We start from the raw sequence: 12,694 nt of genomic DNA, 5'->3' as shown, positions 1-12,694 counted from the left end.
TTTCTAAGGGTGCTTGCGAAGAAACGAATATGGCGATCCTGACAAATTTTCACCAAATTTAATTTTACGGGGCCTTCTTCGAGTTCTTAACGAAACGTTTCTCAAATCAGTCTTACTCAGTTGCTTCCCAGCCCTCTCCCCTGCCCCCCCCCACCCCCCCACCCCCCCATGGCGTGATGTGCTACAGGTTTGCACAGGTCACGACCTCCGGCAGTAAAAACTTACACAAACTGCAATGACACACGCTATTTGTTCCATTTGCCTTGCTCTAATAGTCCTTTCTGTGTTGGATCAAAGTGAGATGGCTGTCGGAATGATTATTTTTCTATCGATTTGCGTGATAGTCCTGAGCTTTTGGATCAGGCGTTCTTACTTCTATTTTTTGCGATCCATTTTTGGTTCTATTGAGAGGTTACCTTTTCCAGTTCAAGAAGGCGTGCGGGAAGGATGGGAAATATATCACGGTAAAGAACATATTATTGTTGTGTGGAACATGTTACTGTTATGAATTTCTAGAGGAAACAGCCATCCTTGCCATGATTTATGGATGGTGATTAAACATGTTAAGTTAAATAGGTCTCTTGTTATAAATGTTGAAGCGCGGATTATGCCTTACGTATACGCTGCTATGCGACATATTGTGCATATTTAATTGGTACTGTATATATATTTATATATACTGTATATATAAATGTAAAGACATTAAAACCATTGTCATCCGGCTCAGTTAACCGGTGCATCTACTTTGGAATTTTGAGATCGAATAATTTTCCCATTTCACGGCAGTGAAACATTAACTAGATAGCGATAGTGAACCCGCGCAAAGTGGTTCCTACCTCCCCCTACCCATCCAGCGTTCTTTTAAATATGACGGGTACGAATTGTATCTCCCTCTTGCAGATATGTATCATGGAATCCCGGAGGAAGTCTGACGGAACTTTACGTAGCATAGTGAAAGAAAGAATAGAAACTGAACTCAATTACATTGGACAGAATAACGAGGATTTCTTGAACAATGTTTACGCGGCGATAACTACTGAACTAACAAACACTTCCTCTTGAGAAATGTTACTGGTTATCACAGTTGAGTGAATATCTGCCGCTCCGACATCGATCTGAACTGGAGAAATTTCTTCTATTTCATCGATTCGATCAGTGTCTTCTAATTGTTCTTTGCCAATGCGTAGCTGTGTAATGTTGTTCATGAACTCAAAAGGAAATGCAATTTTAGTCAGTTTTTGGTTTGGTTTAGAACAGAAGTTAGCAGGCGTAATCTGAATTATGAAGATTCTTCCTTCACGCCGGTACGCATCGCCGCCCAGCAAAACAGACTGTTAGAAATAAGATAATCAAATATAAGCATAATGAGTTTACACAAATTCGAAGTTCACACATTGGGAATGTACACACTGACTTAATAAGAGCTTTCGCAAATACGGTTAAGTGAATTAGACTGACTTACACTACTCACTTAGACGAAGTTCAAAAACAACCAACCGATCAGATATTAATGGTTATTGTGAGGATGATCTTTATCAAATTAGGTCCATTACCTATATTCACGTCAAGTTGACTTTCAACAAAAACGGCACGTGCCAGTTTTAAAATAGCAAAAAAGGTCCCGACCTGTCTCACCGCAACCCTCCGGCGAGGAATTTAAACTCTGAAAGTATTGGCAAATTGGGCGCTTTACTGATTGTAAAGAAGAACTGAAGAACTGCTAGTGAAGAATCGAAGATGGCGATCCTGACAGATTTTCATCATATTTCAATACAGGCCCTTCTTCAAATTTTTAACGAAAACGTTTCTCAAATGATGGCATTATCAAGTTGCTTCCATGAGTTTACACAAATTCGAAGTTCACACTGAGAATGTACACACTGACTTAATAAGAGCTTCCGCAGATACGGTTTAGTGAATTAGACTGACTTATACTACTTACTTGGACGAAGTTCAAATACAATCAACTAATCAGATAGCGATAGTTATTGTAAGGATGATCAAATTAGGTCCATTACCCACAATCATGTCAAGTTGACTTTCGACAAAAACGGCATGCACGTGCCAGTTTAAATAGCTAAAGTAAAAAGCTTACATAGGTCTAGACCTGTCCCACCGCAGCCCTCCGACGAGAGAAATTTAAACCCTAAAAGTAATGGCAGATTGAGTGCCGGGTTTACTGACTGTAAATTGACCCACATTGTTCTAGACGGTTGTTCAAGTTCCTCATAATGGCTGGCAGTAGAAATACCTACAGAAGCATTTGCACACGTTATTTGTTCCATTTGCCTTGCTCTAATAGTCAGTTTCTGTGTTGGATCAAAGCGAGATGGCTATCGGAATGGTTATTTTTCTATCAGTTTGCTTGACATTCCTGAGCTTTTGGATCAAGCGTTCTTACTTGAATTTTTTGTTAACTATTTTTGGTTCTATTGAGGAGTTACCTTTTCCGGTTCAAGAAGGCGTGCGGGAAGGATGGGAAATATATCAGGGTAAGGAACATATTACTGTTGTGAATGTGGAGAGAAAACAGCCATCCGGGCCATGATGAATGGACTGCGATTAAATTAAGTTAAACTGGACACTTTTATAAATGTTGAAGTGTAGATTATGCCTTACGTATACCCTGCTGTGAGACAAATTGTACATACTTCATTGGTACTGAAATGCAGACATTAAAACCGTTGTCATCCGGCTTCGTTAACCGATGCATTTACTTTGGAATTTCAAGACCGGGTAATTTACCCATTTAACCACTTAAACATAGTGGTGAATCCGCGGAAAGTAGTTCCTACTTCTCCCTCCCTATCCATTTTTTTTTTAAATATGACTGGATGAATTGTATCTCTCTATTGCAGATAAGTATCGAGGAATCCCGGATGAAATCTGACAGAACTTAACGTAGCATCGTGAAAGAAAGAATAGAACTGAACCCAATTATACCGGACAGAATAACGAAGCTTTCTTAAACAATTTTTACGAGATATCAACTACTGAACTAACAACTTCCTCTTGAGAAATGCCGCTGTTATCAATGTTAAGTCAATATCTTCCGCCCATCAATCCGGAACTGGAGAAATTTTATCTATTTCATCGATCCGATCAGATTCACACTTGTTCCTTGCCAGTGCGTAGCGGTGTAATGTTGTTCTTACCTTGGTTCCTTTTTTGCTAAGTTTATTAAGCGATATGCTACAAGAAAACTTCTTTTATTAAAGTTTTTGGAAATCGTGAATTGCTTATTTCGATTATCGTCTTTTACGAAAGACCCAAAGCCGATTTTTTTTCCTAATAGAATACCATTAATTAAGTTCCTTTGCATTTTTTATCATGTCATTTTTCTTATGAGATCAAGAACTGTTTTCCTTTTTCACTCGTAAACTACAAAAGTTCTCAAAAAGCATCGGCTGGAAGGAAAATAAAATTGTAATTCAATGTGTGTAGACACCTTTAATAGGAAGATCTCCAATAACATTTCGACTGGTCGTGAATTATGAATCAGGCACGAGCACCCCTGGGGATATGGTCCAACGAAAAATATCGCATTAGTATCCTTCTTTTTTCCTCTATATTTGCTTTTTAAGTTAACTTATATTATTTAAGTTAACTTATATTATTTAAGTTAACTTATATTATTTAAGTTAACTTATATTATTTAAGTTAACTTATATTATTTAAGTTAACTTATATATTAGAGAGGCACCGTTACAACACACTACGGTGCTATGTTCCATGTAAAAAGTACCAAATTTCAGTTGTTTACGGACTTCCTTGATCACTGTTCGAAGTGCGATCGGGCCACTACATCAGGCGAGAGAATGATATGAGCCCGCGATACATGTACTTAAATTTCAAAATAATTCCAAGATGGAGGCGAAGAATTGTCATGAAAGGATACTTTCCCGGGTATTTCACGTGTCTCTAACAACCGGGATTGTCCTTATTCTAGTGCTTAAAGATACAGGTAACCAAGGTTGATGCTCTCTATAACTAGCGTAGACATTTCCACACGTATTTTGGTGTATTATGTAAATTTGCCGTCATATTTTTTTCAGAACTTAGAAGAGCTTGTTTTGATGGGAACTGGTTGTATGTCGCAGCGTTCATGTCGCTTTGTTTCATCGGTTTCATTTTCTACTTTGTTGCAAGCTGCATGGATCCTGGTTTTGCTGAAATAAGTGACGAAAAAAGTATAATGGTTTCTTTTGAGGTGAGATCTCGCTATGTACGTGCTCAATCAAGACAAAATACACAGGAATCGAAAGTAAACACAGGCAGTTCTATCGCTATTGAATACACAAATCTTTATTCGCTATTTGCTCGAATTGTATATTTATTAATTAGTATTTCCCTGTTGTTAAGTAGGTATGGTCTGTCTCTCATCGAGTGGATGAGTCTAACTTCGTGATTGGAAACTAATTGCGGAAAAAATCACTATCGGATGAGAAAACGTCAACATAAATACTTACATTTACCAAACTAAATCATTGGGAAGAAAAGTATGAAAATAGAAACCGACATAATGAATATAGATGTTATTTTCAACAAGTCGTTGATAATTAAAACTTCTTGGAAATCTCATTAAATAAACGTTTTCTCTATGATTACGCCGAATGTTTTCTTGTGGGAAGATACAATATACATCCTGTATCTCTGTTCATCCCCAAATGGCCTTACACTGTTCATAAGATTGCCCCTTTTCAGCTATCCAATGAATGCATGCTTCTTTTTAGTACAAGGCTTACACTTCCGAAGTTATTTTACACAGCATCATAATTAACAAAATGGAACTAAAATGAGATCAATCAATCAAATGTTTGATATTTCATCGTGTATGTTGTGGTTCAATTTTATTCGTAGTTCAAATTTTATTTTCCTTTGTTTTAAACTCATTATCATACATTACAATACCCAAAAACAAAAGAAAAGAAAATTTGAACTAGGGGTAAAATTGAACTACAACATGTACAAGAAGGTTCTTCTATTTTTGATTTGTTTTTAGAAGAAGTGCATGATAGTCAATAAAGAGAATTACTTATGAGATCTTGGTATTGTAAGGGATAAAAAGTAATTTGCTCTTAAGAAAGATGTTTTTTTGCAAGACAAAAAAAACTTCTTTCTTAATTCTTCACCAAGCTCAAAACTTACTATCTGTACTATTTCTATCTAATTTGCCCTCAAGGTGTCTGGATCTCTCTAGAGTTTTGACTTTGTTAAGTAGTTGTTGCAAATGCTGTTTTTATTAGATAAATGATGATGTTGATGATGTTTGTGATTGTGGTGTGACATTAGAACTTCATCATTTAACTCGGAATTAAGAAACACCTCTTTAGGAGGCTTATTAGCCACATAGAGCAGACTACACATGTTTGATTGTTCTTGAGTCTGTGTGTTTTTGTTAAATTCACCCCACCATTATTTCTCTACAATTGAATATTGTTGATTTACCATTGATATTTTCTTGTAATCACTTTGTCCATGCATGTTTGTTTCACTTGATTCTGTTTCAGATTTACACAATTTCATCAGGACTCTTTCAATTTTGTGGCTACTGTCTCCTTAAGGAGGCGAAGCCACATATGTTGTGGAGATCAGTGAATGAAAAAGTGTAACAATAGTAATAATGTACATGAAAAAATTACATGTATTTGATTGGTTGAAAATGAGTACATTCTCATGTAACACAAGTGCAAAATTGTAACATGAGTGTAAATTACAAATAGCTTGCAAACACTTTCAAATTTTGTTTATCTTGACTCTCCATGATGTTTTTTCATGTACATTGTTATCAAGTAATAAAATGATTCCTGTTGCATTTTGGTGTCTTAAGAACTTGTAAATTTTTGAAAGACTACAACTGCACTTGAATTGCTCTTGCGTTAATTGGGCTAGTGCAATTTTGTTATCTTTGGAAAATTTTGTTGTGCTCATTAATACAAGATTGCACTCACAATCATGTTATTACCTAGTAGTATACAAATGTGATCCCAACTCAGTTTTGACCCAATGTTTACTGTAGCTACTTATTGTTAGTTCTGAAGTTTCTTAGTAGTTCTACATGTGCACTAAACACACAGTTGAGTTCTCTCCTTTTGTGATTTCTGGCATGAAGCCACTAGCACATTATGTGACTCTATGGTAGACAGCAAGGGACAATAATTAAAAACATGTCACAATTATTTCTGAATTGCATGCTATTTAAAACAAAAGTTTTCCTTGCAGAAATATCTTGATAGATGTGATTAATCACATCTATCAAGATATTTCCAATATTGGCACACCATGAAACTAAGAGGAAAAGTTTTTTCTTTGAAGATAGAGCATTTTACTGTTTAAATCAGCAAATTATGCAGATCTGAAGATTTAATCTTTTTAGTTCTTGCTGTGACACAACAAAAGATGATCAACATTTTACACTAATTCCACAGTGGCATCCACCAACACAAAGCTTTGTGTTCAGCAGATAGCTTCCATGTTTTGGATCATGCCTCTACCAGTTTTCAACTCAAGATAAAAGAGGCTATTCATATTCAAAGAGAAAAACCATCCTTGAATTAACAATTACACCATGTAAATCTAAAACCATCCTTTTAATTCTCACACTTTCATGCTTTACCTCTTTTCTTGTTATCATTATTTATCATTATTAGCTTTTTTCTACTTACTATACAACTTCCAATGCTAAATGTACATTAATTAACTGAAGATGACAGAATTTTCTGTCAAAACATGTATTACAGACTTAAGTTTTTTTGCTCTCTTTAAATTCTTGACTTGCCTGCTAATATTAAGACCCTTTGGAAGTACATAATTAAATCAAAACTTTTCCTTGCAGAAATATCTCAATAGATGTGATCTGCCCATCAGAGAAACTTTGAAGAAAAATTGTCTCCATTGAAAAAAAAGCATTTTACCATTTGAATCAGCAACTTATGTCAAAAATAGCCACTAAATTTGTTAAGTGAACAAGCTGCAAAATACGATTCCTAGGGTTATTCAACAGAATAATGGAAAGTAAAAACAGTGGATGGCTGGATGGCAGAATATCTTAAGACTCAGAATGACAGAATATACTAAATTGCTGATGCTTTTTCTTTATGAAACAAAAGTTATAAAAAATGGAATTGGAATAAAATGAGAAATTATCTATAATTAGCAGGCAAAATTAAAAGAAGCATACTTAGGTAGTCATTCTTGGAGCCCAGAGGATATGGGAACCATGAGGCGTTCGAGTTAGCCCCTCTAAATTATTACTATAATTATTACAATTGTAATCAGTATCATTATTTCTATTATTATTATTATTATTATTATTTGTTACCATTTAAGTATTGCTTGAATGTCTGTTAGACAATATATTCTTGAATGATCTTACTCTTGTGGGACAGGGTACTCATAAATATGTGGGATGTGGCAGGTTTACTCTTTTGCATGTGAGACAAATATTCTGCTACACAACCTGACATTGTGATACAACCTCTAGTTCTTGAAGATTTTAGATAATTATATGAAAATTCACAATTCACCTCTAGTTCTTTTCAATGCCATAAACATTGTGCTACATCAGTAACCACATGCAGTCTTTGACTGTCTTTTTTTTTCTAAGAGAGGCACTCAATGAATCTTGAATTTTACCATTTGATTGGTCCTTGTACTAAGGATCCATTTTGATGATGATGATTGGAGTCAAGGATGCTCTTGCATTGATAACAATGGAGTTTATACTGTTACCCAATGACTCTTGGATATACCCTGTTTAATAGTTTTACAATTTATCACTTAGAAAGCAGAACATGAATCAGAGAGCCAGTCAGATGGAGAAGAAGGCAATGAAGAATCCTGTAAAATTTTAGCCACTCCTTCCTTTGGTGGTGCTAGATTGCGGCGCTGTGGATACTGTGCCATATTACAGCCACTGCGAGCCAAACACTGTGAGGACTGTGGCCGTTGTGTGCGGAGATATGATCATCACTGTCCCTGGCTTGGAAATTGTGTTGGGGAAAGAAATCACAGATTTTTTTGGTGCTTTCTTTTGACTCAATGTGTGCTAATTGCATGGGCCACTGAAATAACCTGGTAAGAATTACTACTTTTTATTCTTTTCAAAATGACTGGCTTAAAATGACTATAAACGGGGCAGTCACTATGATTATAAGCCAGCAGTGGTTGAGCTTCACCATTTATCTTTAGGGTTTTCTATAAGGTATTCAAACAAGTTTTCACAATTTGTCGGAGAAGAAGTATGATGGATAAAGTCTGAAGGAAATGAAAAGTAAAAGACATAGTTTGGAGTGGTTTAAGACAATTAGAGTCAGACACAGTAAAATCACCTAGTTGGGCTCTTTATGATTGTATAAATAGATAACAGATGCACTAAAAACTCTTGATTGTTTTTCTTCCTAGGTATGCTTTTATGTACAAGAAAGAGTGGTTGGCCTGGTTCCTTGCAAATGGTTTCCTGATTTTTGCAATGTTTGTGCTGGGTCTTACTTTTATTGTAGTTTTTCTTTTATTCTGCTGCCATTCCTATTTGATGGTGACTGCTCAGACAACCTGGGAGTATATGTCTCGCTCAAGAATTTCATACCTGAAGACCCTCAGTGAAGACGTGAATCCATTTGATCAAGGAGTATTTTGTAACGTGTACAGCTTCTTGTGTAGATGCCGAGTGCAGAAATGGGAAGTACTGCTGCGGCAGAGAGATCGCTGGGCTTAGAGTCTAATTAATGTCAAAAAATAAATTTTTTCAATTTACGCTAATCTAAATTAGGAATTTTTATTTTTGCCAGCTTTATTTTTACCCATTATTTTCCTTCCTTTCTAATTCCACATTATTATAGGCCACATGTAGAAGTTGTACAAATAATTTTAAAACAGCCCTCAAAGGTGCAACCATGGTTTCCATGGCTAGCAGAAGACAATTTGCATCTAAATTTGTGGCTATAGGTGTTAATGTGATGATGTGTTTGGTTGTGAAATACTGTGCCAAGCTGCAACATTTTCACTTCTAAATGTTTATGGCCTTAAGGTGAACTGTGACAAACATCTGCATGGAGGATTGCATAATTTGGCACAAAATTTTTCTTTTTGGTGTTTCCCCTCTTTTTGCTTTTTTTTTTTCTGGTTTTTACTTCTGGCAATCACTTCATGATTTTAGCTTTTCAAATGGTGTTTTTAGACATTTGATTTGGAATCCCTGAAGTGATACTCATGTATACCCTTACTAATACTAACAGAAGTGATCAAAATGCATCTTAGTAATTTTAATATGATATATAGTGAAGAAGTGATTGTAATGAACAGACTTATCAGAAAGAGAGGCTAATATTCATTTGTAAGAACACCAAATCCTCTAATCAATCTCTGTCACTAAAAAGTGTATAGTCACTACAAGAAAGAATTAAGAATTAATTACTGGGACTTGGATGTTAACATTTTGCCATATCTGTCCACAACCATAAAGCTATAATTAAGATAGAGTTTATTTTCGTACACCAATATTTCGCTCTATTCATGTTTTTGCTTTATTATTATGATATTCACTTGTGACAATATTTGATTTCTTTAATAGACAGTTTCAGAAAATATGCAGTGTCAGAAAAATTTTCTATGTCATCTATGTTACACTGAAGGTTTTGTCCAAAGATGTTCATTTGTATGATAAAGTCCCATAGGTTTATATTCACAGGTATTTTCTGTACTGCTCATTTTTATTGAGAGTGATACATGTATCTGTTATTAGAGGGTTGTAAGAGCTCAACACTTTTGTAGATTGCTCATGAAATGACGGTTATATCAGAGCAAAGAGTTACTTTGAAATTGACTTACCTCACCCTTTCACTTCTAGTAGTGACCAAAAAGGAATTTCTCCTCGTAATATTTAATATATATTATCATGCAGAAAGGTGATAAGAAAAAAGAGAAATATCGAGTAGGGGAGATTGTTTGAATAAAAACCAAATTCTTGCAGCTAAAATTTTTAACTCAGATTGTGTGAAGAATTGATATTCAGATTATTGGAGATTAAGGGTCAGGTGCTAGCAAAGTCAAGATTCAGTTAAACCTTCAACTTTCACAAGTAATTTTCACATGAATATCATTCCAGTTGAAGAGTGAAAAGAATGTTATTGCTTGTTGATATAACACTTAATTCTCCTGACGTACTTGTGGGGAAATGATCAGCTTCTAAAAGGGAGAATTACCAAAGATTAGATCTTTAGATGTTAAGGGTTAATTATGTTGCTAAGCAACAGTATGAGACATTGATAGTGTTTGACCAGTTATTTCTCTTTTGGGAAATGAAGGCTCAATATTAAATGGTTCTTGCTAGAAAGTTCGGCTGTGGATGGCTGTTATAAGTTATTGACACGAAAACGGGTGAAACAAATGTCTCGAAAGTAATTGTACTTGGGAATATGTTGCTTATAAGTGAAACAAGTTAATATTGCGAATGATAGTCCTAATAATATACGCCGTGAACAATGCTTGTTGACTATATGTGTTGTGCAACATTTACATCAAAGTTCCGTTTCCTAGTGAACCTGATCGCTAAATTTTTTAAGGGTGTGTTAAGGTGGTTAGCTCTCAAGGTTTTTTTCGGTGTTTTATTATCTGTTAATTGCTTGATCTTGCTGCATGAAACATCGCCCTCGCCGGGCATCAAGTGTTTGCTTCGCGCGCAGGCTACATGTGCCTCATTGTAACTTCTGCTGAGGTGGCTCATCTAGAAGAGCGCTATACTGACTTATAAGAGGTTGAGGGCTTTTTCGGCCGTTATGTAGGCCCCGTCTCCTGTGTCTTCCTCATTGAGGTTAGCAAATGAATAGAATCCACACGCTGTTCTAGAGGAGAGGGACCCAAAAATTCCCGGTATGGTGAAAGTTTTAAATCAACCCTCACCTATTTCAGTGTAAAATATCTATGCCAGGACTGCTTACACGTCTTTTGAGAAAATTTTTTCCAGGTGTCCTTCGATGATTTTTTTTCTTTTGGTGGGGTGCATCAAAGCGTAGCAGCGCTACAGTCACCGCCCACTCTTACGCTGTTAATTTTTCGGCGCCCGAAAAAAAAAAAGAACGTCCCATCACAGGTTGTGCTGTAGCTGGTTAGCAGATGCCTTCCCAGTCAAAGAAGACCAGTTATCCATTCAGCACCTTTGTGTAACACCTATAGAGCTGAAAAAACACGAGAGCTCTCTCAATTCTGAGATCAAATGTTTTGGCACAACCCATCAGCCGGTTCATTCAGCGCAAATCCTCTGTAGCAGACGGTATCGTTCCTTCGGTTAGGTTTTGCTTTGAATTCGTGCCTCGACGCCGACCATCAGCCGATATTTTCAGGGAATTTACTCTGTCAGTCTACAAAACGGCAATATGAAATAATCACATTTGCGTAATCTGAGAACGGAAGTACTGAACACAAATTATTCTCTTTGGAACTCAACGCCCTTTCCACTTGTTACGCTAAATGAAGCCAAATAGTCATTTGAACAAAGGCAGGGGAATACACGCGAATGAAGCTTTCCGTTTTCGTGACTGGTCAAAAATCAATACAGCTGCGTGGGAGGCCTCTCAAACTTTGTTGTACGGTGGATTTCGTAACTAGCATTAGATAGCTTTCTTCGTTTACGCTCTTGAAGTGTAGATTGAAAAAGGTAGCTCATGTCCCTAGGTAACTTTTTCTAGGGGAGACCTGAGTTTAACCACACGGCTATAACATTGCTACAGTCACAGGGATTGTCAGAACTTTCCTGGCAAAGCTAACAATAACCTCCATATAAAAAGGGGCTACCCAGCCCGCTAATCAGAGTTAAACGACAGCCACTGAGGAAAATATTAAATCTCTAACTTTAAAGCCGAATTATTTTAAACTGTCGAAAAGATTATTTCACGGTAAGCATCTGTGGGGGTTTTAACTAGCGGTAGAAGATGCTTAGGTAGTCTCGAATCGAAGCCGGGTTACTCCGAACCGAAAACCATCGCTTAGACTACTACGTTGCTGAGCTATCATCCACCCACGTTCCCTGAGTGGATAGAACATAGAACGCGAAATTTTGTGAACGCGAGCGTCAGACTCTTTCCATTTCGCTTTAATTTAAAAAATTTTCCACTTCGATGACCACTTTCTGTCTTTTCCATTTTCAGGAGTTTCACAATCGGTGCCTTAACCAAGTCTCAACATGTTGACGAAACTAGCTTTAATTGTCGACCGTAAACACTCCTGTCACTCCTGGGTGAGCCCTGTCCTTCGATAAACCAACCGCGTCCAGAGAACTTCAACTTTCCTATTAGTCACCAAAGCTAGCCCTTCTGCCTCGATTGAAAGCAGTAAGGATGAAAGAAAATCAATGTATAATATTTGTCTTTTAATAAGTTTATAACAAATCTCCCTCCTGTCTCACGCTGTAGGTATATTCTTCCGTTCTTTCGAGTCTAGTCCTTACTCAAAGCTTCAAATTATTCGACTCTAACAGCAGCTCGTTATCAAGTTTACCTCCCCCCACCCACTCCTCCCCGCTTCTCGCCCTCTCTCTCCGTGTCCTTCAATAGAGCGCGCCACCTGAAAACATATTATAAAGGGTCAATGTTTACGACGTTTACAAACAAAACAAATAAATTTGGGCCGTACTGCTGTTGCAGGCGGCCGCACTGGGCTTGAGTCTGACTGTGACCAGTGAAGCATACAGGCTAATCAA

At 36.6% G+C, this 12,694-nt stretch overlaps 1 protein-coding gene across 1 annotated transcript; it reads left to right on the top strand.

Annotated features, from left to right (window-relative positions):
* Positions 1 to 3,862: 3,862 nt before the first annotated feature.
* LOC131782640 (palmitoyltransferase ZDHHC12-A-like) lies at positions 3,863 to 10,484 on the top strand. Its single transcript, XM_059099383.2, has 4 exons — positions 3,863 to 3,964; positions 4,056 to 4,210; positions 7,784 to 8,076; positions 8,404 to 10,484. The coding sequence occupies exons 1-4, from the start codon at positions 3,868 to 3,870 to the stop codon at positions 8,714 to 8,716; spliced, it is 858 nt and encodes a 285-aa protein (XP_058955366.2). The 5' UTR covers positions 3,863 to 3,867; the 3' UTR covers positions 8,717 to 10,484.
* The last annotated feature ends 2,210 nt before the right edge of the window (positions 10,485 to 12,694 follow it).

This window comes from Pocillopora verrucosa, chromosome 4, assembly GCF_036669915.1.
Source record: "Pocillopora verrucosa isolate sample1 chromosome 4, ASM3666991v2, whole genome shotgun sequence".
NCBI classification, from domain to species: Eukaryota; Metazoa; Cnidaria; class Anthozoa; order Scleractinia; family Pocilloporidae; genus Pocillopora; species Pocillopora verrucosa.
The sequence above is the reverse complement of the archived record's forward strand: the minus strand, read 5'-3'. Positions and strand labels throughout refer to the sequence as shown.